This window comes from Heteronotia binoei, chromosome 19, assembly GCF_032191835.1.
Source record: "Heteronotia binoei isolate CCM8104 ecotype False Entrance Well chromosome 19, APGP_CSIRO_Hbin_v1, whole genome shotgun sequence".
NCBI lineage: Eukaryota > Metazoa > Chordata > Lepidosauria > Squamata > Gekkonidae > Heteronotia > Heteronotia binoei.
This window is the reverse complement of record NC_083241.1, coordinates 33,206,764-33,228,000: the sequence shown is the minus strand read 5'-3', so window position 1 is coordinate 33,228,000 and position 21,237 is coordinate 33,206,764. Positions and strand designations below refer to the sequence as shown.

Below are 21,237 nucleotides of genomic sequence, written 5' to 3'. Positions count from 1 at the left end.
AAGCCATGTTGAATCAGGCCAATGGCCCATTCAGGCCAACACTCTGTGTCACATAAGAGAAGCCATGTTGGATCAGGCCAATGGCCCATCCAGTCCAACGCTCTGTGTCACATAAGAGAAGCCATGTTGGATCAGGCCAATGGCCCATCCAGTCCAACACTCTGTGTCACAGAGGCCGATACCCAGGAGTCACCCAGCAAGGCCAGAACTCCAAAAGCCCTCCCACAGTTCCTCCCCAAGTACCAAGAATATAGTGTATCACTGCCCCAGATTGGTCCCCTATTGGCATTGGCGCTGTCACCTGTGCTATAAAATGGATTAATATCTGCCATCTCTATGAGATATCATGATCTGAGACAGCCAGGCTGGGCAATATGTGATGGTATGGTAAAGTTTTCTGAGTGCTGTCAAGCTGTCTGTTTATAAAATGTTTTTTATTGTATTTTATTGTTCTATCATTTGTTGTACTCCTCCCTGAGCCCTACAGGGAGTGGGCAGAATAGAAATAGACTAAAATAAAATAAAATAAAATAATTAAGTGGTTGCCCTCTTCCAGGAGGTAGCGTTTCAGGTAGCTGAAGGCTGCCATCGAGAAGGAAGTAATAAAGCTTGCTGGGTGACCTTGGGCCAGTCACATGCTCTCAGCCTCACTTACCTCAGTGGGGTTGTTGCGAAGATACAGAAAAACGGCAGAGAAAAATAAAAGCCAGTCCCTGCTGGGGAGAAAGGGAAAAGGAAAGGAAAGGCCCCCTGTGGAAGCACCAGTCGATTCCAACTCAGGGGTGACGTTGCTCTCACAGCGTTTTCACAGCAGACTTTTGACGGGGTGGTTTGCCATTGCCTTCCTTCCCCAGTCATCTACACTTTCCCCCCAACAAGCTGGGGACTCATTTGACCGACCTCGGAAGGATGGAAGGCTGAGTCAACCTGGAGCCGGCTACCTGAACCCAGCTTCCGCCGGGGATCGAACTCGGGTCGTGAGCAGAGCTTAGGACTGCAGGACTGCAGCTTTAACACTCCGCTCCACGAGGCTCGTTCTGCTGGGGAGAAAGGCAGGGTGTAAATGAAACAAAAATAGATACAATGCAGCCAACAGCCTCTGTAAGTGTTTTCAGAGTGGGGGCCAAAGAAAGCACTGCAGAGTCCAGATTGTCTGCAGCTGAGCTTGGTGTCCTATCAGTTCTTTCCCTTCCCTGCCCTTGGAATAAAGGCAGAATCGTCCTCTCTCATTTGTAACCTCTAGCAACTGTGAAAGGCCCTGAGTGCTGGCACATAAAGATTCCCTTTAAGGGCGTTTCTCTTCTGCATCGGTTTGCTCCCTCCAGCAGGTAGGATGGATTGCTGGGGCCAGTTTAGCGTTGGAGTATTCTACTTCACAGTCACCTTAGTGGCCTCTTACAGTCCTTGGGGTTTCTCTGGAAGGGCCTCAGGGCCCTTGAGTCCCCCTCTAGTATCTTCTGAGAGGCAACTGCTGGACTCTCCTTTCTTGTCTCACTCCAATTCCTGGGCTTCGGTGGACGTCTCCCAAGCCAGGGCTTTGTCCACCCTGAACCCCATTTCGGTCCAGTGTGAGGAAGCCCAGTTGGTTGTCACGGTGAAGAGGGACCTGTTTGGGACCGGGAGGCTGATCCAAGCGGCGGACCTGAGCTTGGGCTCCTCCGGCTGCAAGCACACCTCCCTGGACGCTGCCAAGGACACGGTGATCTTCAAAGCTGGGCTGCACGACTGCGGTAGCACCTTGCAGGTGAAGTTCCCCCCTTCCCTTAATGCTATCTTGTTTAGGTGGTGTCTGCTCTGGATTGGGAAATTCTTAGAAGTTTGAAGGCAGAGCTTGGGAAAAGTGGGAGAGAACATAAGGAGAGCCCCGCTGGATCAGGCTAATCGTCCATCCAGCTCAGCATCCTGTCTCATGCAGTGACCAGCCAGTTCCTCTGGAGGACCAACAACAGGACACAGAGGCTGAGGCCTTCCCCAGATGTTGGCTCCTGGCTCTGGGATTCAGTGCCTCTGCCTGTGGTGGTTCCCTTCAGCCCCTGCAGCTAGAAGCCACTGATAGACTTCTCCTTTAACCCCACGGTTAAAACTATGGTCTTTGTGACATCATCTGGCAGCAAATTCCACATTGGAACCAGTCTCTGTGTAAAGGAGTATTTCCTTTTGTCCATCTTAAACCTACTGCCCATCCACTTTGTTGGATGCCCTCTAGTTCAATTATTTTGGGATTGTCAGAAAAATGTTGCTTGGTCAACTCTCTCCTTCCCTGGCATCATTTTATAAACCTCTATCATGCCTCCCCCCCACCCCCCACACACATTTGTCTCTTTTCTAAAATGAAAAGTCCCAGACTTTTCAGCCTTTCCTCGTCGGGAAGGTGCTCCAACCCCCTCCCATCACCTTGGTTTCCCTCCTCTCTACTCTCTACAACTGTACACAGGATTCCAAATGAGGCTGCACCATTGATCTATATAGGACATGTTGCCTCCCCCCACCGCCCCAGTTCCTTTCCTAATAACCCCTAAGAGTTTGCCCTTTTCACTACTGCAGCACACTGGGTTGGCACTTTCGTGGAGCTTATCTGCTATGACCCCCAGATCTTTTTCCTTCTCAGTCTCAGCAAGTCTCCTATTAGCCTATAATTCAAGTAGGGATTTTTTTTTGTCGCATCACCTTGCACTTTCCTAGAGGGGAGGGAAGAGAGCTAAGAAGAAGATATTGGATTTATATCCTGCCCTCCACTCTGAATCTCAGAGCAGTTTACAATCTCCATTACTTTCCTCCCCACAACAGACATCCTGCGAGGCAGGTGGGGCTGAGAGAGCTCTGACAGAAACTGCCCTTTCAAGGACAGCTCTGCAAGAGTTATGGCTGACCCAAGGCCATTCCAGCCGATGCAAGTGAAGGGGTGGGGAATCAAACCCGGTTCTCCCAGTTAAGAGTTCGCACACTTAGCCACTACACCAAACTGGCTCTCAGGGATGTGATACCGTACTTTCTGTCTACTTTCTGAGGCTGCCATTTTATCAAGGGGGCTGAAGTCTGCAGTCTGGACATCAGTTCTCCCATCTCCTGGCCTCCAGCTGGAGGGTTGGGAACCCCAGCTGTGGAGATAAGATTGCAGTGAACTAACTCAAGGTCTCAGCTATTGGAAGTTCTGGCCCTTGAACAGTCTCTATCCTGGCTAGTTTTTTATTTGCAATACTTATGTCCAGGATTGTTTTTGTAGAAAAAGCCCAGCAGGAATTCATTTGCATTTTAAGCCACATCCCTGATGTCACCATTGTTTCTAGGGTTGCCAAGTCCAATTCAAGAAATATCTGGGGACTTTGGGGGTGGAGCCGGGAGACATTAGGGGTGGAGCCAAAATCAAGGCTGTGACAAGCATAATTGAACTCCAAAGGGGTTCTGGCCATCACATTTAAAGGGACGGCACACCTTTTCAATTCCTTCCTTCCATAGGAAATAATGAAGGATAGGGGCACCTTCTTTTGGGGCTCATAGAATTGGACCCCCGGTCCAATCTTTTTGAAACTTGGAGGGTATTTTGGGGAGAGGCACTAGATGCTATACTGAATATTTGGTGTCTCTACCCCAAAAAACAGCACCCCCCCAGAGCCCCAGATACCCGCAGATCAATTCTCCATGATTTTCTATGGGAATAAATCTCCATAGGGAATTATAGAGTTCCCAGCAGACATTTCCCTCCCCTCCCTCTGCTTTCTGACTACCCTGAAGCGGGGGGAGGGTCTCCAAACCGGGGGATCCGCTGCCCCTACCTGGGGATTGGCAACCCTAATTGTTTCACACAGGGTTTATTTTGTAGGAAAAGCCCAGCAAGGACTTATTTGCATTTTAGGCCACACCCCTTGACATCACTATTGTTTCACACAAGGCCTTTTGATAGAAAAAGCCCTGCAGGAACTCATTTGCATATCAGGCCACACCCCCAGGCAGCTAGCCAGTCGGAACTATGTTCCTGTGAGTTCCTGTTAAAAAAAAAAAGCCCTGTTTATGTCTCATGTTTTTGCCCTTAGGAAGGCCACCAAGTTGGCTTAACAATTTAAAGATGCCTAATAAAATCACCCCCGCCCAACATACAGGGTTAAAAGAACGGATTCATTATTTATCTACATGATTTATTTATATCCCGACCTTCTCTCCCAATGGGAACCCAAAGCAGCTGGCATTATTTTCCTCTGTTTATCCTCACAACACCTCTGTGAGGTGGCTTCAGCTGGGGCAGCCATGTTGAGCTGAAGCAACAGAACAAACGTTTGAGTCCAGGGGCACCTTGAAGACCAATAAAAGCTTCATTCTGGCTATAGTTTCACAGTCACACACACTGCTTTGGATACACACATATGGGAAGCTCATACCCAGAATTAAACTTTGTGGGTTTTAAAAGCGCCCAGCCTGGACTCAAACTTTGGCCTGTGAAGGTAGGTAGGTTAGGTTGAGAATGTGTGACAGGCCCAAGGCCATCCAGCAAGCTTCCATGGATAAAAGGAAGTCCTTCTTCACCCAAAAGGTGATTAACATGTGGAATTCACTGCCACAGGAGGTGGTGGCGGCCACAAGCATAGCCACTTTCAAGAGGGGTTTAGATAAAAATATGGAGCAGAGGTCCATCAGTGGCTATTAGCCACAGTGTGTGTGTATGTATAAAATTTTTGGCCACTGTGTGACACAGAGGCCAATTTCTCACTAGAGCTTTAATCCTGGTTTAACTCTATCCCCAAACTGACTTTCTACACTAGAATCATAGAATCAGAGAAACCAACTTTATGACTCTATGATTCTATGGTTTTAATGTAGAAAGTCAGTTTGGGGACAGAGTTAAACCAGGATTAAAGCTCTAGTGAGAAATTGGTCAGAGTGTTGAACTGGATGGGCCATTGGCCTGATCCAACATGGCTTCTCTTATTTTCTTATGTTCATGGCAGAGTGGGGGCTCAAACCTGGGTTTTCCAGAGCCTAGTAGTCCAGCTCTTTAACCACTACATCACATTGGTTCTCCAGCATTAGAAGCAGCTAAAAAAACTGGGTTGATTATTAATTATTAATTTATTTATTCGATTTATATCCCGCCCTCCCCACCGAGGCGGGCTCAGGGCGGCTTACAACATGAAATTCTAACAATAAGATTAATAAATATTAAAATACATTAAATAATTTACAACAGCTAAAACAATAAAACAAAATGATCTAACAGTATGGTGCTATTCTACAACCTTCCTTTTTTAGACACCAGTCAGTTATATGCCAACCGGAAGAGGACTGTCTTACAGGCCTTGCGGAACTGCCCAAGGTTCCGCAAGGCCCTCACCTCTTCCAGTAGCTGGTTTCACCAGCAGGGGGCTGTAATCGAAAAGGCCCTGTCCCTGGTTGACTTTGGACGAGCCTCCTTTGGCCCGGGGATTACTAGCAGATTTTGCGAACCAGATCTAAGCACTCTCTGGGGAACATGTGGGGAGAGATGGTCCCTAAGGTAGGCAGGTCCTAGGCCATATAAGGCTTTAAGGGTGATAACCAGCACCTTGTACCGAACCTGGTATGTTATTGGCAGCCAGTGCAGTTCCCGAAGCCCTGGTTGAATGTGCTCCCACTTGGGAAGCCCTAATAACAGCTGGGTGGCGGCATTCTGCACTAGCTGCAACTTCCAGGTTCGGCACATGGGCAGCCCCATGTAGAGGGCATTACAGTAGTCCAACCTCGAGGTGACCGTTGCATGGATCACTGTTGCTAGATCACCGTGCTCCAGGAAAGGAGCCAGCTGCCTCGCCCGTCTAAGATGAAAGAATGCGGACTTAGCAGTGCCTGCTATGTGGGCCTCCATTGTCAGGGCAGGCTCCAATAGTACCCCCAAGCTCTTGACGTCAAAGACTGGTAGGGGAATTTCCCTTCCTGGGCCACGTCGACCCAAGCAAAGGACCTCTGTCTTCGCTGGTTTTAGTTTCAATCTACTCAGCCTAAGCCATCTAGCCACGCTTGTAACGCCAGGTCCAGATTTTCTGGGACACAGTCAGGCCGGCCATCCATGAGTAGATAGAGCTGGGTGTCATCAGCTGGTGACAACCCAACCCATACCCATACCTCCGGGCAATCTGGGCAAGGGGGCGCATGTAGATGTTGAACAACATCGGGGAAAGCACCGCCCCCTGAGGCACCCCGCAATCAAGCGTGTGCCTCCGGGACAGTTCACCCCCAATCGCCACCCTTTGTCCCCAACCATCGAGGAAAGAGGAAAGCCATGTAAGGCCAGCCCCTCAATCCCTGGGTCGGCGAGACGGCAAGTCAGCAACCGATGGTCAACCGTATCGAGCGCTGCCGATAGGTCTAACAACATCAGCACCACCGAGTCGCCTCGGTCCAGATGCTGCTGAAGGTTAATTATATTAATAATTTATCTAATTAATTAATTAATTAAATCTAATTTATATCCCGCCCTCCCTACCAAAGGCAAGCTCAGGGCAGCTCACAGGTTAGGGTAAAAAATGACCAACAAGATAAAACATCGATAATACATAAAACATGAAAACAGTATTAAAATATCAGTTTAAAAACAATATAACAGTAGACGCTAGTACAATAATTCATGACGTAATTAATTTTCGATGGTAGCGGTATAACCGGATAGTCAATCTTAGATGTTCCAAGGGACCCCAAACCACCATAGCGCAGTAGGAAGTCCAGAATTATGTTCAGTTCTGGTTTATGGGCCTAATCTGTTGCTGTAAGTTGTCCTAACGCGAAAGCAAGGTGGAAGAGTGCTGTTTTACAGGTCCTGAGGAACTGTGGAAGCTCTCTCAGGGCCCTTAACATCCTCCCGCAACTCATTCCACCAGCTAGGTGCAGCCACGGAAAAGGCCCTGGCTCTGGGTGACTGAAGCCTAACTTCCCTGACACTGGGGACTGTCTCCCTAGTCATTATTATTATTATTATTTTTGCTGTCAAGTTGCAGATGACTTACAGTGACCCTGTTGGGTTTTCAAGGCAAGAGATGTTCTGTTGCCTGCCTCTGCTAGGGTTGCCAGCCTCCAGGTGGAGCCTGGAGATCTCCTGCTTTTACAACTGACCTCCAGCTGACCAAAATTAGCTCCCCTGGAGAAAAGGGCTGCTTGGAAGGGTGGCCTCTAGGGCACTGGACCCTGCTGAGGCCCCTCCTCTCCCCAAACCCCTCCATTTCCCAGCTCTACCCCCCCCCCCCAAAGTCTCCAGGTCCTTTCCAACACAGACCTGGCAACCTTAGTAGTCACCCAGGACTTCTTTGGGGGTTGTCAATTCCAAGATGGGGGCAGGGAATCCCCCAGTTTGGAGGCCCTCCCCCCACTTCAGGGTCATCAGAAAGCAGGAGGGGGGAGAGAGACGTCTGGTGGGCACTCCATTATTCCCTATGAAGACCAATTCCCATAGGGTATAATGGAGAATTGATCCACAAGTATCTGGAGCTCTAAGGGGGCTGTTTTTTTTTTAGATAGAGACACCAGATTTACAGCATAGCATCCGATGCCTCTCCTCAAAACACCCTCCAAGTTTCAAAAAGATTGGACCACGGGGTCCAATTCTATGAGCCCCCAAAGAAGGTGCCCTTATCCTTCATGATTTCCAAGGGAGGGAAGGCATTTAAAAGCTGTGCAGGCCCTTTCAATGTGATGGCTAGATCTCCCTTCGGAGTTTAATTATGCGTGTCACAACCTTGCTCCTGGCTCCACCCCCAAAGTCTTCTGGCTTCACCCCCAAAGTCCCCCAGATATTTCTTGAATTGGATCTCGCAACCCTATCTACAATCCAAACACTGACACCAAAGCCAGTCCCGCTTAGGTTCCAAGACTGGTCTAGCCTGGGCTACCCAAACATAAAAACAATATTTAGGAAGGGAAGATCATTGAGAGAATGCCAAATGAAGCAAACAACCAATAAGTCTTCACTCAACTGGTAGAAGATGACAACAGAAGGGGACAGACCAGTCTCCCTGAGTCTTAGCCTCTCTCCAATGCAATAGATAGATCCAAGGGGGCAGCCGTGTTGGTCTGAAGCAGTTGAACAAAGCAGGAGTCAAGTTTCACCTTAAAGACCAACCAAGTTTTATTTAGAACGTAAGCTTTCATGTGCTCTCTAAGCACACTTCATCAGACGAGGGGATCAGGTGCCATGGCTGGAATACATGCAGTTTGTTGATTAAGAGGGCAAACTAACTGATCACATGGTCTCATAAAACAGTGTGGCTTGGCCATTTGGTCTGGATAGCCATCAAAGGTAATAAAATTCCCTGCCAAATGGTGGACTAGATCTGCAGAAACACCATTTGGCAGGGAATTTTATTACCTTTGATGGCTATCCAGACCAAATGTGACCATGTGATCAGTTGGTTTGCCCTCTTTATCAACAAACTGCATGTATTCCAGCCACAATACCTGACCCCCTCGTCTGATGAAGTGTGCTTAGAGAGCACACGAAAGCTTAACGTTCTAAATAAACTTGGTTGGTCTTCAAGGTGACACTTGACTCCTGCTTTGTTCATCCAATTCAATAGGTGTTACATTTAAATCCAGGTATGCAAACAGACCCCCGGTCTCTTAAGCTCAAAAGCTTGGGCTTCAATAAAGCCTTGCGTCTTGCTTCAGTGAATATGCTGTGATTTTTAATTGTGGGACAAGACAATAGCGTGAGAAATAAGCTTGTCAAGCTTAATATAAAGCGCGCACATCCTCAAAGACACACTTCTCAGACAATTAGGAGTGACAAGATGTAGCTTAACAAAGTTTGAGTCCAGTGGTGCCTATAAAGCCAACAAAGTTTTAATGAGGAATAGTTTTAAAATGATTTATAAATTTATTGTATGGTACAGGGCTTTTTTTTTTTAGCAGTAACGCACAGGAATGCAGTTCTGGATGGCTTGGCATTAGGGGGTGTGGCCTAATATGCAAATGAGTTCCTTCTGGGCTTTTTCTACAAGAAAAGCCCTGTGTGAAACAATGGTGATGTCAGGGGTGTGTGGCCTAACATGCAAATGAGTTCCTCCTGAGTTTTTTCTACAAGAAAAGCTCAGGTACGGCACATAGATGTAGTTTAAGGCAGAAAAAGAACAAGCTTTTAATATAAATGTATAAGGAGGAAGTAGATTTTGAACAAAATATTTATTTTCATTGTGAGAAAGAGAATAGATTTTCCTTCGAACTTTGGTGTATTAAAAGTTACAGCTAGTACGTAGTATGGATTAAATATGTAATACAGAATATAAGTTAATGATGAAACCGTTGTAGAAAATGTCTTAAAATTTTAATGAAGGGAATGTCAAGGAGAAGTATTTCTTTAATAGATAATGTTCTTATAATAACCTTTGACAAGTATAATTCTATAACCCTTAGATAAGTCCTTTCTTTCCTTCTGCATGCCTTTTACATTTTCTTTTCAAAATTAAAGAAGTAAATTACAAAAAAGACCAAAAAAAGTTTTATTCTGGGTATAAGCTTTTGTGCACATGTCTTCAGACACATTATCATTCCCCCTCCCCCGTATTTTTCTATTTTGTATGTGTGTGTGTGCACACCTGGAAGTCATGGCAGCCAGTGGTGACTGACCCCTACTGGGGACTTTGGGGGTGAAATATCTGGGGACTTTGGGGGTGGAGCCAGGAGACTTTGGGGGTGGAGCCAGGAGCAAGGTTGTGACAAGCAGAACTGAACTCCAAAGGGCGTTCTAGCCATCACTACATTCAAATTGACCACTGCACGCCTTTTAAATGCCTTCCCTCCATTGGAAATCATGAAGGATAAGGGCACCTTCTTTGGGGTTGCATAGAACTGGACCCCCTGGTCCAATCCTTTTGAAACTTTAAGAGTATTTGTGGGAGAGGCATTGGATGCTATACTGAAAATGTGGTGCCTCTACCTCAAAAACTCAGCCCCCCAGAGCCTCAGATACCTGTGGATCAATTCTCCATGATACCCTATAGGAATCAGGCTCCATAGGAAATAATGGAGCGTTCTGCAGACATTTCCCTCCCCCCCTGCTTTCTGACGACCCTGAAGCGGGGGGGGGGTCCAAACCGGGGGATCCCCTGCCCCCACCTGGGGATTGGCAGCTCTACTGGGGGCCTGGAGGGTATTCAGAGAGATGGCTGAATATGACTTCAGCAGTCAATTGGTTCTTGACTTCTGGTTGAGAATGTCCCTGGTGGAATTATTTGTAGGTTGATGTCAACTCATTTCTGTGAACATGTCCTGTCAACCTAAAAGAGCTGGATTCCAATCCAGTAGCTCCTTAAAGGTAAAGGCAGTCCCCTGTGCAAGCACCAGGTCATTACCAACCCATAGGGTGACATCACATCACAAAGTTTTCTTGGCACCTTCGAGACCAACAAAATTTGGTGGGGCAGAAGCTTTTGAGAGTCAGAACTCAGATGTGAAGCTTTGACTCTCAAACGTTTACAGGCCCGGCCTTAGACTAGCTGGCACCCTAGGCAAGATAACTTCTCGTCCTCCGCCCGCCCCGCCCATAACCAATTTTCAAAAACAGATGAATTGTGGGAAAAATGAAAAGCAGAACACTTGAAGTTTCTCCCTGACCTGGATAGCCCAGGCAAGCCTGATCTTGTCAGATTTTGGAAGCTGAGCAGGGCCAACTGGTAAGTATTTGGATGGGAGACCTCCTTCACTGAGTCACGTGGGAGGGGTGCCCAATTTGGTACCCCCAGAAGGCTGGCACCCTAGGCAATCACCTAGTGGCGGGGCTGGCCCGAATGTTTATGTCCCCAAATCTAGTTGGTACATAAGGCACTATTGGACTCAAATCTAGATCTTCTGCAGACGTAACATGGCTACCTTCTGAAACCATTAAGCTGACACTCTTTCTTCCAGATGACTTCGGACTCCCTGGTCTACAGCACCCGTCTCTACTACAAACCCGCTCTTGGAAGCAACCCGCTCGTCATTCGAACCAGCCCTGTCGAGGTCCCCATTGAGTGCCATTATCCAAGGTGGGACCCTATGAAATGCTGCCTCTGTAACTAGGCAAGTTCTTCAGGGATATGGCTTATCAGCTGAGGTCTCTCTTCTTCCAGGAAAAACAACGTCAGCAGCAAGGCCATCCAGCCAACATGGGTGCCCTTCAGCTCCACGCTGTCTGCAGAAGAAAGGCTGGTCTTCTCCTTGCGTCTCATGAATGGTAGGTGGGGTTGCAAGTTCTGGGCTAGGACATACCTGGAGGTTTAGGGGTTGGAGTTCGAGGAGGGTGGGGTTGGGGATGGCCATCAGCGGGTTATAATGCCATATAGGGCTTTTTTAGTAGCAGGAGCTCCTTTGCATAGTAGGCCACACACCCCTGATGTAGCCAATCCTCCTGGAGCTAATAGCAGGCCCTGTACTATGAGCCCTGTAAGCTCTTGGCAACTCTATGCTTGAGGGGAGCTCCTTTCAGATCAGTTTCTACTCGATTCCCTTCCAGATGACTGGACCGCTGAGAGAACCTCTAAGAGGTACCGACTGGGAGATGCCCTGCATGTCCAGGCAGATGTGAACACGGTCAACCACGTGGCTTTGAGGCTCTTTGTTGACCAGTGTGTAGCCAGCCAGACTCCAGACATAACCTCCTCTCCCAAACACTCGATTGTTGACTTCCACGGGTAAGAACGTCTCTGAGATTTTTTGAGATGTTTCAGACAATCCCTTTGAACGACCACAATCGTACCATGCAAAGCTGCTGACTCTGCTTTTGGGTCCAGGTGCCTGGTGGATGGGAGATCGGAGTACTCCAGTTCGGCCTTTGTGTCTCCCAGGACCAGGCTGGATTCGCTCCAGTTCACAGTCGATGCCCTTCGGTTTGCCCAGGATCAGGGAGACGTGGTAAGTCACCTTCCGATCTGTTTAAGGTTTTTTTCCCTGCTTAAATTGGCAGCCACTTTCCCCAGCATGTCGTTATTTACTTGAATTACAACCCGCCTATCTCCTCAGTGTGGGACCCAAAATTTCTCTTCATTTTTTCCTCACAACGACTCTGTGAGGTAGGTTAGGCTGCGAGTGTGTGGCTGGTTATCTGTCGTCCGCCTTGCCCTGATCTGGATAGCCCAATCTTGTCAGATCTCAGAAGTTGGGTTGGTGTTGTCTAGTATTTGGATGGGAGTCTTCCAGCAAATGCCAGGGGCATGATGGGCAGGCAGACAAATGGTGAACCATCTCGGAACGTCTCTTGCCTTGAGAGCCAGTTTGGTGCAGTGGTTAAGGGCGGTGGCCTCTAATCTGGAGAACTGGGTTTGATTCCCCATTCCTCCCCCCACCCTGTGAAGCCAGCTGGGTGACCTTGGGTCAGCCACAGTTCTCTCAGAGCTGTCTTCTCAAGAACGATTCTCTCAGAGCTCCCTCAGCCCCATCAACCTCACAGGTGTTGAGGAGAGAGGAAGGGAAGGAGATTGCAATCCGCTTTGAGACTCCAAGTGAAGAGCGGGGTATTAATCCAATCTCTCCTCCTTCTTGGAAACTCCGTGGGGTCACCATAAGTTAAGAACATAAGAGAAGCCATGTTGGATCAGGCCAGTGACCCATCCAGTCCAACACTCTGTGTCACACAGTGGCCAATATATACACACACACACACATATACACACTGTGGCTAATAGCCACTGATGGACCTCTGCTCCATATTTTTATCTAACCCCCTCTTGAAGCTGGTTATGCTTGTAGCCGCCACCACCTCCTGTGGCAGTGAATTCCACATGTTAATCACCCTTTTATCTGTTTTAATCCAACTGCTCAGCAATTTCATCGAATGCCCACGAGTTCTTGTATTGTGAGAAAGGGAGAAAAGTACTTCTTTCTCTACTTTCTCCATCCCATGCATAATCTTGTAAACCTCTATCATGTCACCCCGCAGTCGACATTTCTCCAAGCTAAAGAGCCCCAAGCGTTTTAACCTTTCTTCATAGGGAAAGTGTTCCAACCCTTTAATCATTCTAGTTGCCCTTTTCTGGACTTTTCCCAATGCTATAATATCCTTTTTGAGGTGCGGTGACCAGAATTGTACACAGTATTCCAAATGAGACTGCACCATCGATTTATACAGGGGCATTATGATACTGGCTGATTTGTTTTCAATTCCCTTCCTAATAATTCCCAGCATGGTGTTGGCCTTTTTTATTGCAACTGCACACTGTCTTGACATTTTCAGTGAGTTATCTACCACGACCCCAAGATCTCTCTCTTGGTCAGTCTCTGCCAGTCCACACCCCATCAATTTGTATTTGTAGCTGGGATTTTTGGCCCCAATGTTCATAGTTGTGACTTCATAGCACTTTCCACCACTGTAGTCTGCTCTTTCTCACCAAGTCAAGGCAAAAGTACACAGTGTAAGTCAAGTACAATAATCAGGATAGGGCCTTTAATGAACCATACAAGGGATCTTTTTTTTTCTCCAGGCCAGATTGGAAAGGGATCCTAGAGGGTTTTGCCATCTTCCAGGCATGAAGCAGGAATCAGTGGGGACGTGTGTGTATGTGTGGGTGGGTGGGTGGGGGTGGTATTTGTGAAGTTCCTGCATTTTTCAGGGGGTTGAACTAGATGACCCTAGCAGTTCCTTCCAGCTCTATGATTCTGTCTGGGCTACAGAAATCTGAAAACAGGTTCCAGCCCAGAGGAATCCTAAGAGAAAACAAGGTTTTCAGGGTGAAGCTTACAGGAGTGAAAGCTCCTGTTGTCAGATATGTTGACAACAAACAGAAATCTCAAACAGCTGAAAAGAAACATGAGCTTTTCAACACGATACATTAAGTGGTGTAGAAGCTGCCTATTCTGGGACATACTTACAGAGACAGGAAGCAATAAAGTAATAAAGCAATAAAGTGGGAAGGCTAGAGAGCATCTGGGGCCTGGTGGGCTCTTGTTCTCTGATTTCTCATAAATTGTGGAATTAGGGTTGCCAGCTCTGAGAAATTCCTGGAGATCTGTGGGACTGAAGCTGGGGATTTGGGGAGGGGAAAAAGCTCAGTGGAGTAGAATACCCTAGAGCAGGGGTGTCAAATATGCAGCCCGGGGGCCGGATCAGACCCTCAGAGGGCTCCTTTCACACCCCTGAGCAACTGGCTGTCATCTACTTCTTTCTCCATCTCTCTTGCTTCCCTCTGCATCACAGCTTGCTTTGCCAGGCTTGCTCAATAGCACAGGAGCTACGGAGCAAAGCCTCTATTTTCTCCATTGGATGAGGCTCCTCCCTTGGGGAGATGGTGGGGGGGAAGGATAGCTTGCTTGGCCAGGCTCTCTCAGTTGCACAGCAGAGCTACTGAGCCAAGCCTCTGTTTCTATTGGCTGAGGCTCCTCCCTGTCCTGGTCCCCTGGGGAAGGAAGGAAAGAGTCAGAGCTTCCTCTGTCTAGTTCCTTGGATCCCATGGGAGAGATACAAAGTAAGCACCTTTAAGTCCAATGAGTGCTAATGTTTTAAGCATGTTTTAAGATTTTTTTTTAAATTAATCGTGTTTGTCTGTGTCCTTTATAAAGTTCATATCTCTGCTACCTGATCTTAAATAGGTACACACCCGGCTCAGCTCAACAAGGTCTCATTTATGTCAGAGCAGGCCCTCAAAACAAAATGAGTTTGACACCCCTGCCATAGAGTCCACTTTCCAAAGCGGCCATTTTCTCCAGCAGGACTGCCGGAGATCTCTAGGGCCTACCTGGAGGTTGGCAACCCCATATGGAATTGATCTCAGTAGGGTGGAGAGCCATATGGGAGGCGGGGGGGCTGAGCATCCTTAAAGCAACCCATCTTAATGCAGGAGGCTGGCATGGGCTTCACCTTTAGAGATGATGTTGCAGGCCTGCATCTAGAATTTTTTTTCTAGAGAGGGCACTGGGGGACACTGATTTTAAAAAGGTCAAAGTAGTCCCCTGTGCAAGCAGCGAGTCATTCCCGACCCGAGGAGGAGGGACGTTACATCACAACGTTTTCTTGGCAGTCTTCTTGTTACGGGGTGGTTTGCCATTGCCTTCCCCAGTCATCTCCACTTCCCCCCCCCAGCAAGCTGGGGACTCAGTATGCAGTGGGGAAGGGGCCTGCAAAACTGGGGGATCCCCCTCTGAGACCTGGAGACTGGGAAGCCTAGCCCCCACCTGGGTACAGCCCTGCAGGGGTGGGATTCTAGCAGGAGCTCCTTTGCATATCAGGTCACACCCCCCTGCTGTAGCCAATCCTCCAAGAGCTTACAAGGCTCTTTTTTGTAAGCTCTTGGAGGACTGGCTACATCAGGGAGGTGTGGCCTAATATGCAAAGGAGCTCCTGAAAGAATTCCACCCCTGCAAGCCCTGTTCAGGGCTTCTTCTTTTTTTTAGCAGGAACATGATTCTGGTTGGCTTGGTGTCAGGGAGTGTGGCCTAATGTGCAAATGAGTTCCCGCTGGGCTTTTTCTACAAAAAAAGGCCCTGGCCCTGTCATATTGAGTGACTTAAAAAGCAGACTGACGTCCGGTTACATCTTGCTCTCTCCCTTCCCCTCCCCCAAGATCTACATTACTTGCCACTTGAAAGTCGTAGCAGATGACCAATCCCCCAATGCTCTGAACAAGGCGTGCTCCTTTGACAAAGCCCGGGGCAGGTGAGTGACACCCACGAGCTTGTTGGGAAAGGGGCTCAGGAGGGATCGCAGGCATGACTCTTTCCTCCTCTTCACTGCAGCTGGTCTGCGCTTGAAGGCCCCGACGGCGTCTGCCGCTGCTGTGAGACCAGAAACTGTGGGAGAAACCTGGGCCAGTCTCCAGGAGCTGACTCTTTGTGGAGAAGGCCGGGCGGGCGCTTCCAGAGAGAGCTTCCTTCTGCCCAGGGTAAGTTCTGGACTTTTGCCTCAGGCAGGGACAGTGGCTCAGTGGTAGAGCATCTGCTTGGTAAGCAGAAGGTCCCAGGTTCAATCCCCAGCATCTCCAACTCAAAAGGGTCCAGGCAAATAGGCATGAAAAACCTCAGCTGGAGACTCTGGAGAGCCGCTGCCAGTCTGAGTAGGCAATACTGACTTTGATGGACCGAGGGTCTGATTCAGTAGAAGGCAGCTTCATATGTTGATCTCTGGATGAAATGGAGGGTGCAGTCTAACCTGATTTTGGAAACCTAGCAGGGACAGCCCTGGTTTGTCCTTGGATAGGAGACCATTAAGGAAGTCCAGGGCTGCTATGCAGAGGCAGGCAATGGCAAACCACCTCTCTTTGTTTGCCCTGACCTGGATGTTGCAGGCTAGCCTGATGGCCTCATCAGATCTTGGAAGCCAAGCAGGGTAGCCCCTGGTGAGTACTTGGATGGGAGACCAGCAAGGAAATCCAGGGTTGCTACGCAGAGGCAGGCAATGGCAAACTACCTCTATTAGTTTCTTGTCTTGGAAATCCGACGGGGCCACCCTAAGTTGGCTGCAACTCAATGGCACTTTGCACACACAAGAAGTACTCTGGTACAAGCACTGGAATGGAGCCAGATGAAGAACTTTGGCTTGTCTATACAGGAGAGTCCTCCATGGGTGAAACAGAAGCTGATGTTCTGGTGGGACCCTTCATATTGGAGGAGCTGAAGACTTCCACATACCTTGAAGATGAGAGGAAGTCCAAGACACGAGGTAGGTGCAATCTGATGCTTGAAATGCTTTCATGGTTTACAACAGGGGTCTCTAACCTTTTTGAGCCTGTGGGCACCTTTCGATTTACAAAATGGCTGCCACAGAAGGCAGAGCCAATCACAAAATAGCTGTCAGGAGGTGGAGCAAGCCGCAAAATGGCTGTCACAGGAGGCGGGACTACGTAACACAAGTGCTGGGGAGAAGAGGGGTAGTTTAATTAATAGTTAGTTTAATTAGTACTAAATCCTACTGGAAAAGAGGAGTGTGAGAGAGTAAAGTCAGTACTGGGGTGGCAGCTGCCACTGAAACGAAGTTATTTTAATCTGCCATGCCAATCAGATCTCAGGTGGCTAAATCAGAAATCCCGCTGGGCAGAGGTGGAATTCTAGCCAAAGATCCTTTGCATGTTAGGCCACACTTCCTGATGCAGCCAATCCTCCTGGAGCTTACAGTAGGTCCTGTACTAAGAGCCCTGTAAGCTCTTGGAGGGTTGGCTCCACCAGGGTGTGTGGCATAATATGCAAAGGAGCCCTGCTAGAATTCCACCCCTGCCACTGGGCATGTGCCTCACCTGGTCCCACCCAGTTTCTGAAAACACTTGGTCGGCTCCAGGAAAGCTGTTGGCGGGCGCCATGGTGTCCGTGGGCACCCAGTTGGGGATCCCTGGTTTTACAACCAAATCCATGTGGGGAGATCTCCATTTATAGCTGGTGGTCTTCGTGGGAGTTGGTGTAGCAAACCTGGAGCTCTTTATATCAAATCGGAAGGGCTGTGCAACTTGTCAGCTCGGAAAGGGGGAAAGAGTGGGTCTTTGGATCTTTCTCCTCTCTTGGTGTGGGAACTTGGCCAAGCAATCTATTTTCCGTGCCGGAGGAATTTGTGGAAGCTCTGTGCGCACGTCTATGGCTGGTACAGGAAGTAGAATGTTCAGAGACCAGCACAGTGTCCTAGAATGGAGAGGCTGTGCTTTCCAAATGCCCCATTGCTGGGGTAAGGACCACGAACAGGCTTCCTCGGGAGGTGGTGGGCACTCCTTCTTTGGAAGTTCTTAAGCAGAGGCTAGACGGCCATCTGACAGCAATGTTGGTTCTGTGAACTTAGGCAGATCATGAGAGGGAGGGCAGGAAGGGCTGCATCAGTGCTTAGTTCTTGTGGCCCTTTCTTGCACCCCCAGGAAAATGCTGATGGCCATTTTGGGGTCAGGCAGCAATTTTTCTCCAGGACAGTTTGGCCAGGGATCCTGGAGGCTTTGTTTTTTTTTTTGCCGTCTTTAAGGCATGGAGCAGGGGTCGCTGGGGGTGCTGGGGGGGGGGATATTTGTGAGATTCCTGCAATGTGCAGGGGATTGGACTAGATGACCCTGGAGGTCCCTTCCAACTCTATTCTGTGGTTCCCCTGGGATGGGGCAGGCAAAACACTGCAACTTGAGGAACAGTGTAGCAGCCAAAACACTCTAACTGATTGTCTGTGTGTGGTCTTCATGGGAGTTCTGGCCATCACATGGGACAGCACACCTTTTCAATTCCTTGCTTCCATAGGAAATAATGAAGGATAGGGGCACCTTCTTCAGGGGCTCATAGAATTGGACCCCCTGGTCCAATCTTTTTGAAACTTGGGGGGTATTTTGGGGAGAGGCACTAGATGCTATACTGAAAATATGGTGCCTCTACCCCAAAAAACAGCCCCCCCAGAGCCCCAGATACCCACGGATCAATTCTCCATGATTTTCTATGGGAATAAATCTTCATAGGGAATAATAGAGTTCCCAGCAGACATTTCTCTCCCCTCCCCTTGCTTTCTGATGACCCTGAAGCAGGGGGAGGGCCTCCAAACCGGGAGATCCCCTGCCCCCACCTGGGGATTGGCAACCCTAGGGCCGGGGGGGCAACTTGGCGTCTAGGGACTGAGAGGAGTCACTCAGCCCGCATCTCCCGTCTCTTTCCAGATGCCCACGAGAGGTCGGTGCTGATCATGATGGGACTGACAGTCATGACCGGTCTGCTAGCTTCCATCTTGGTGGTTCTGGTGGTTCTTCTGGCCTGCAGGAGAGGCAGACGCCCCAACGTCTGAGACAAACTCAAGCATGGGACCAAAAGAAATAAAGAAATGGGTCGAATTCCAAAAAGTGTGTGTGTTTTCTGTAATGCAGTGTGTGTGTGTGTGTGTGTGCGCGTGTGATGCATGAGGGGGGAAGTAGGGTTGTCTGCTCACCAGGTGAGGCCTGGAGATCTCCCTGAATTACAACCAATCTCTAGAGGGCAGATCGGTTCCTCTGGAGGAAATGGCTGCTTTGGTGGGGGGTGGGGGGATTCCAGGAATGCATGGAACTGCCTTATACTGATTTAAAGTAGGAGTCAAGTGGCACCTTTAAGACCAACCAAGTTTTATTCAGAATGCAAGCTTTGGTGTGCTCTGAGCACACTTCATCAGACAAGAAGAAGAGGAAGATATTGGATTTATATCCCGCCCTCCACTCCAAAGAGTCTCAGAGCGGCTCACAATCTCCTTTACCTTCCTGCCCCCTCCACAACAGACACCCTGTGAGGTGGGTGGGGCTGAGAGGGCTCTCACAGCAGCTGCCCTTCAAGGACAACTCCTACGAGAGCTATGGCTGACCCGAGGCCATTCCAGCAGCTGCAAGTGGAGGAGTGGGGAATCAAACCCGGTTCTCCCAGATAAGAGAGAGCCACTTAACCACTACACTAAACTGGCTCTCAAGGAATCGAGTACAGTGAGCAGAGCTACATATAGCTGGTAGGCAGCGGTTTAGAATGCAAAATGGTACCAACGACGTCTGATGAAGTGAGCTTTGAGAGCAGGCGAAAGCTGACATTCGGAATAGAACTTGGTTGGTCTTCAAGGTGCCACTTGACTCCTGCTTTGTTCAACTGCTTCAGACCAACACGGCTGCCCCACTTGGGTCAGGTATTGCCCACAATACCTGATCTCCTCGTCTGATGAAGTGTGCTCAGACAGCACATGAAAGCTTACGTTCTGAATAAAACTTGGTTGGTCTTAAAGGTGCACTTAACTCCTGCTCTGTAGCTGGGAGATTATCTAGAACGGGTGGCCAACGGTAGCTCTCCAGATGTTTTTTGCCTACAACTCCCATCAGCCCCAGCCATTGGCCATGCTGACTGGGGCTGATGGGAGTTGTAGGCAAAAAACATCTGGAGAGCTACCGTTGGCCACCCCTGATCTAGAATTCTGTTGGGTCCCCTTGTCAGCCATAGCTCTGGTAGGAGTTGTCCTTGCTGGCCTCCCTCTTCCAAGCCTCAAGCGGGCCATTATTATCTCACAGGAGGGTCCAGCAGAGAGAACCCAGCAGCTCCTTCCATGGAGACACCCCTGCGCCCCTCCCTACCTTCAGGCTCTTAATGAGAGCTTAATGAGCCCCCTTCCCTAATTAAGGAGAGCTTCCCAGTAATTAAGCAGCATTAACTTTCTTTTGTTATAGGCCCTGGCTCCTGTCCCTTGAGGCTAAACCCATCAGAGCATTTTGACTCTAGTGAGATAGGAGTGGGTCATTGCTGAGGGGAGCTTTTGGAATGCGAAGCACTTGACTTTTTTCTCCTATGGTTGCCAGATCTCTCCCTTCCTCCCCAACACATCTGGGGTTGCCAGGCCCGGATTAAGAAATATTTGGGGGCTTTGCGGGTGGAGCCAGAAGGCTTTGGGGGTGGAACAAGCCCGATTGAACTCCAAAGGGAGTTCTGGCCGTCACATTTAAAGGGACCGCATGCCTTTTAAACACCTTCCTTCCATTTGGAATAATGAAGGATAGGGGCTGATAGAATTGGACCCCCCCCCCCCGGTCCAATCTTTTTGAAACTTGGGGCATGTTTTGAAGAGTGACACTGGATGCTACGCTGCAGATTTGGTGCCTCTAACTAAAAAAAACAGTCCCCCCTCCCGAGCCCCAGATACCCACAGATCTATTATTCATTATACCCTATGGGAATTGGTCTCCATAGGGTATAATGGAGCGCTCAGCAGACATTTCCCTCTCTCCTCTGTGTTCTGATGACCCTGAAGCAGGGGGAGGACCACCAACCCCTAATTGGTGAGGGACTGGGGAGGGGGGTAAGGTTGCCAGCTCCAGGTTGGAAAACTCCTGGAGATTTAGGGATGGGTTCTGGGGTGAACAGGGACCTCAGTGGGGACAAATGCCATAGAACGCACCCTCCCAAGTAGCTATTTTCTCCAAGGGAATTGATCTTGGGCCTTTGGTGTGGGGCAGTAATTCTGGGGCATCCCCAGGTCCCGTCTGGAGGTTGGCAACCCTCTGCCTACCCTGAGTCCCAGGTAGCAGGCGGTCAAGTAAATTGATTTTAAATCACGAGGCAACAGGAATAGGTTTTCTACCCTGTACCGAAGGACTGAAGGCTCTGGGGCTGTGTAAATCACTTCTCTGTCAACGGAAATAGATCCAGGCGGGCAGCCGTGTTGGTCTGAAGCAACAGAACAAAGTTGAGTCCGGTGGCACATTGAAGACCAAACAAAGTTTAATTCTGGTTATAAGCCTTTGTGTGCAGGCCCAGAACGAAGTTTGAGTCCGTCCAGCGGCACCAGCAGCGAGCTGGGTCTAAAAATATCGGTTGCCAGGAGACAAAGGGGGCCCGCCCACAATTATAAAGCTATGGTTTAATTTTTATAAGAAA

The 21,237-nt window shown here is 48.9% G+C and overlaps 1 protein-coding gene across 1 annotated transcript; it reads left to right on the top strand.

Annotated features, from left to right (window-relative positions):
* Positions 1-1,175: 1,175 nt before the first annotated feature.
* On the top strand, positions 1,176-18,701 carry LOC132587913 (zona pellucida sperm-binding protein 3-like). Its single transcript, XM_060260320.1, has 9 exons — positions 1,176-1,744; positions 10,858-10,976; positions 11,061-11,164; positions 11,444-11,621; positions 11,721-11,841; positions 15,483-15,574; positions 15,655-15,800; positions 16,466-16,576; positions 18,522-18,701. Exons 1-9 carry the CDS (start codon positions 1,334-1,336, stop codon positions 18,644-18,646), a joined length of 1,407 nt encoding a protein of 468 aa, XP_060116303.1. The 5' UTR covers positions 1,176-1,333; the 3' UTR covers positions 18,647-18,701.
* The last annotated feature ends 2,536 nt before the right edge of the window (positions 18,702-21,237 follow it).

Excerpts from the sequence above, each read along its gene's own strand:
- LOC132587913 (XM_060260320.1), top strand. The coding sequence starts at position 1,334 with ATGGATTGCTGGGGCCAGTTTAGCGTTGGAGTATTCTACTTCACAGTC. Across the intron at positions 10,977-11,060 it reads ATTGAGTGCCATTATCCAAG|GAAAAACAACGTCAGCAGCA; the intron begins GTGGGACCCTAT and ends CTCTTCTTCCAG. Across the intron at positions 16,577-18,521 it reads GAGGAAGTCCAAGACACGAG|ATGCCCACGAGAGGTCGGTG; the intron begins GTAGGTGCAATC and ends GTCTCTTTCCAG.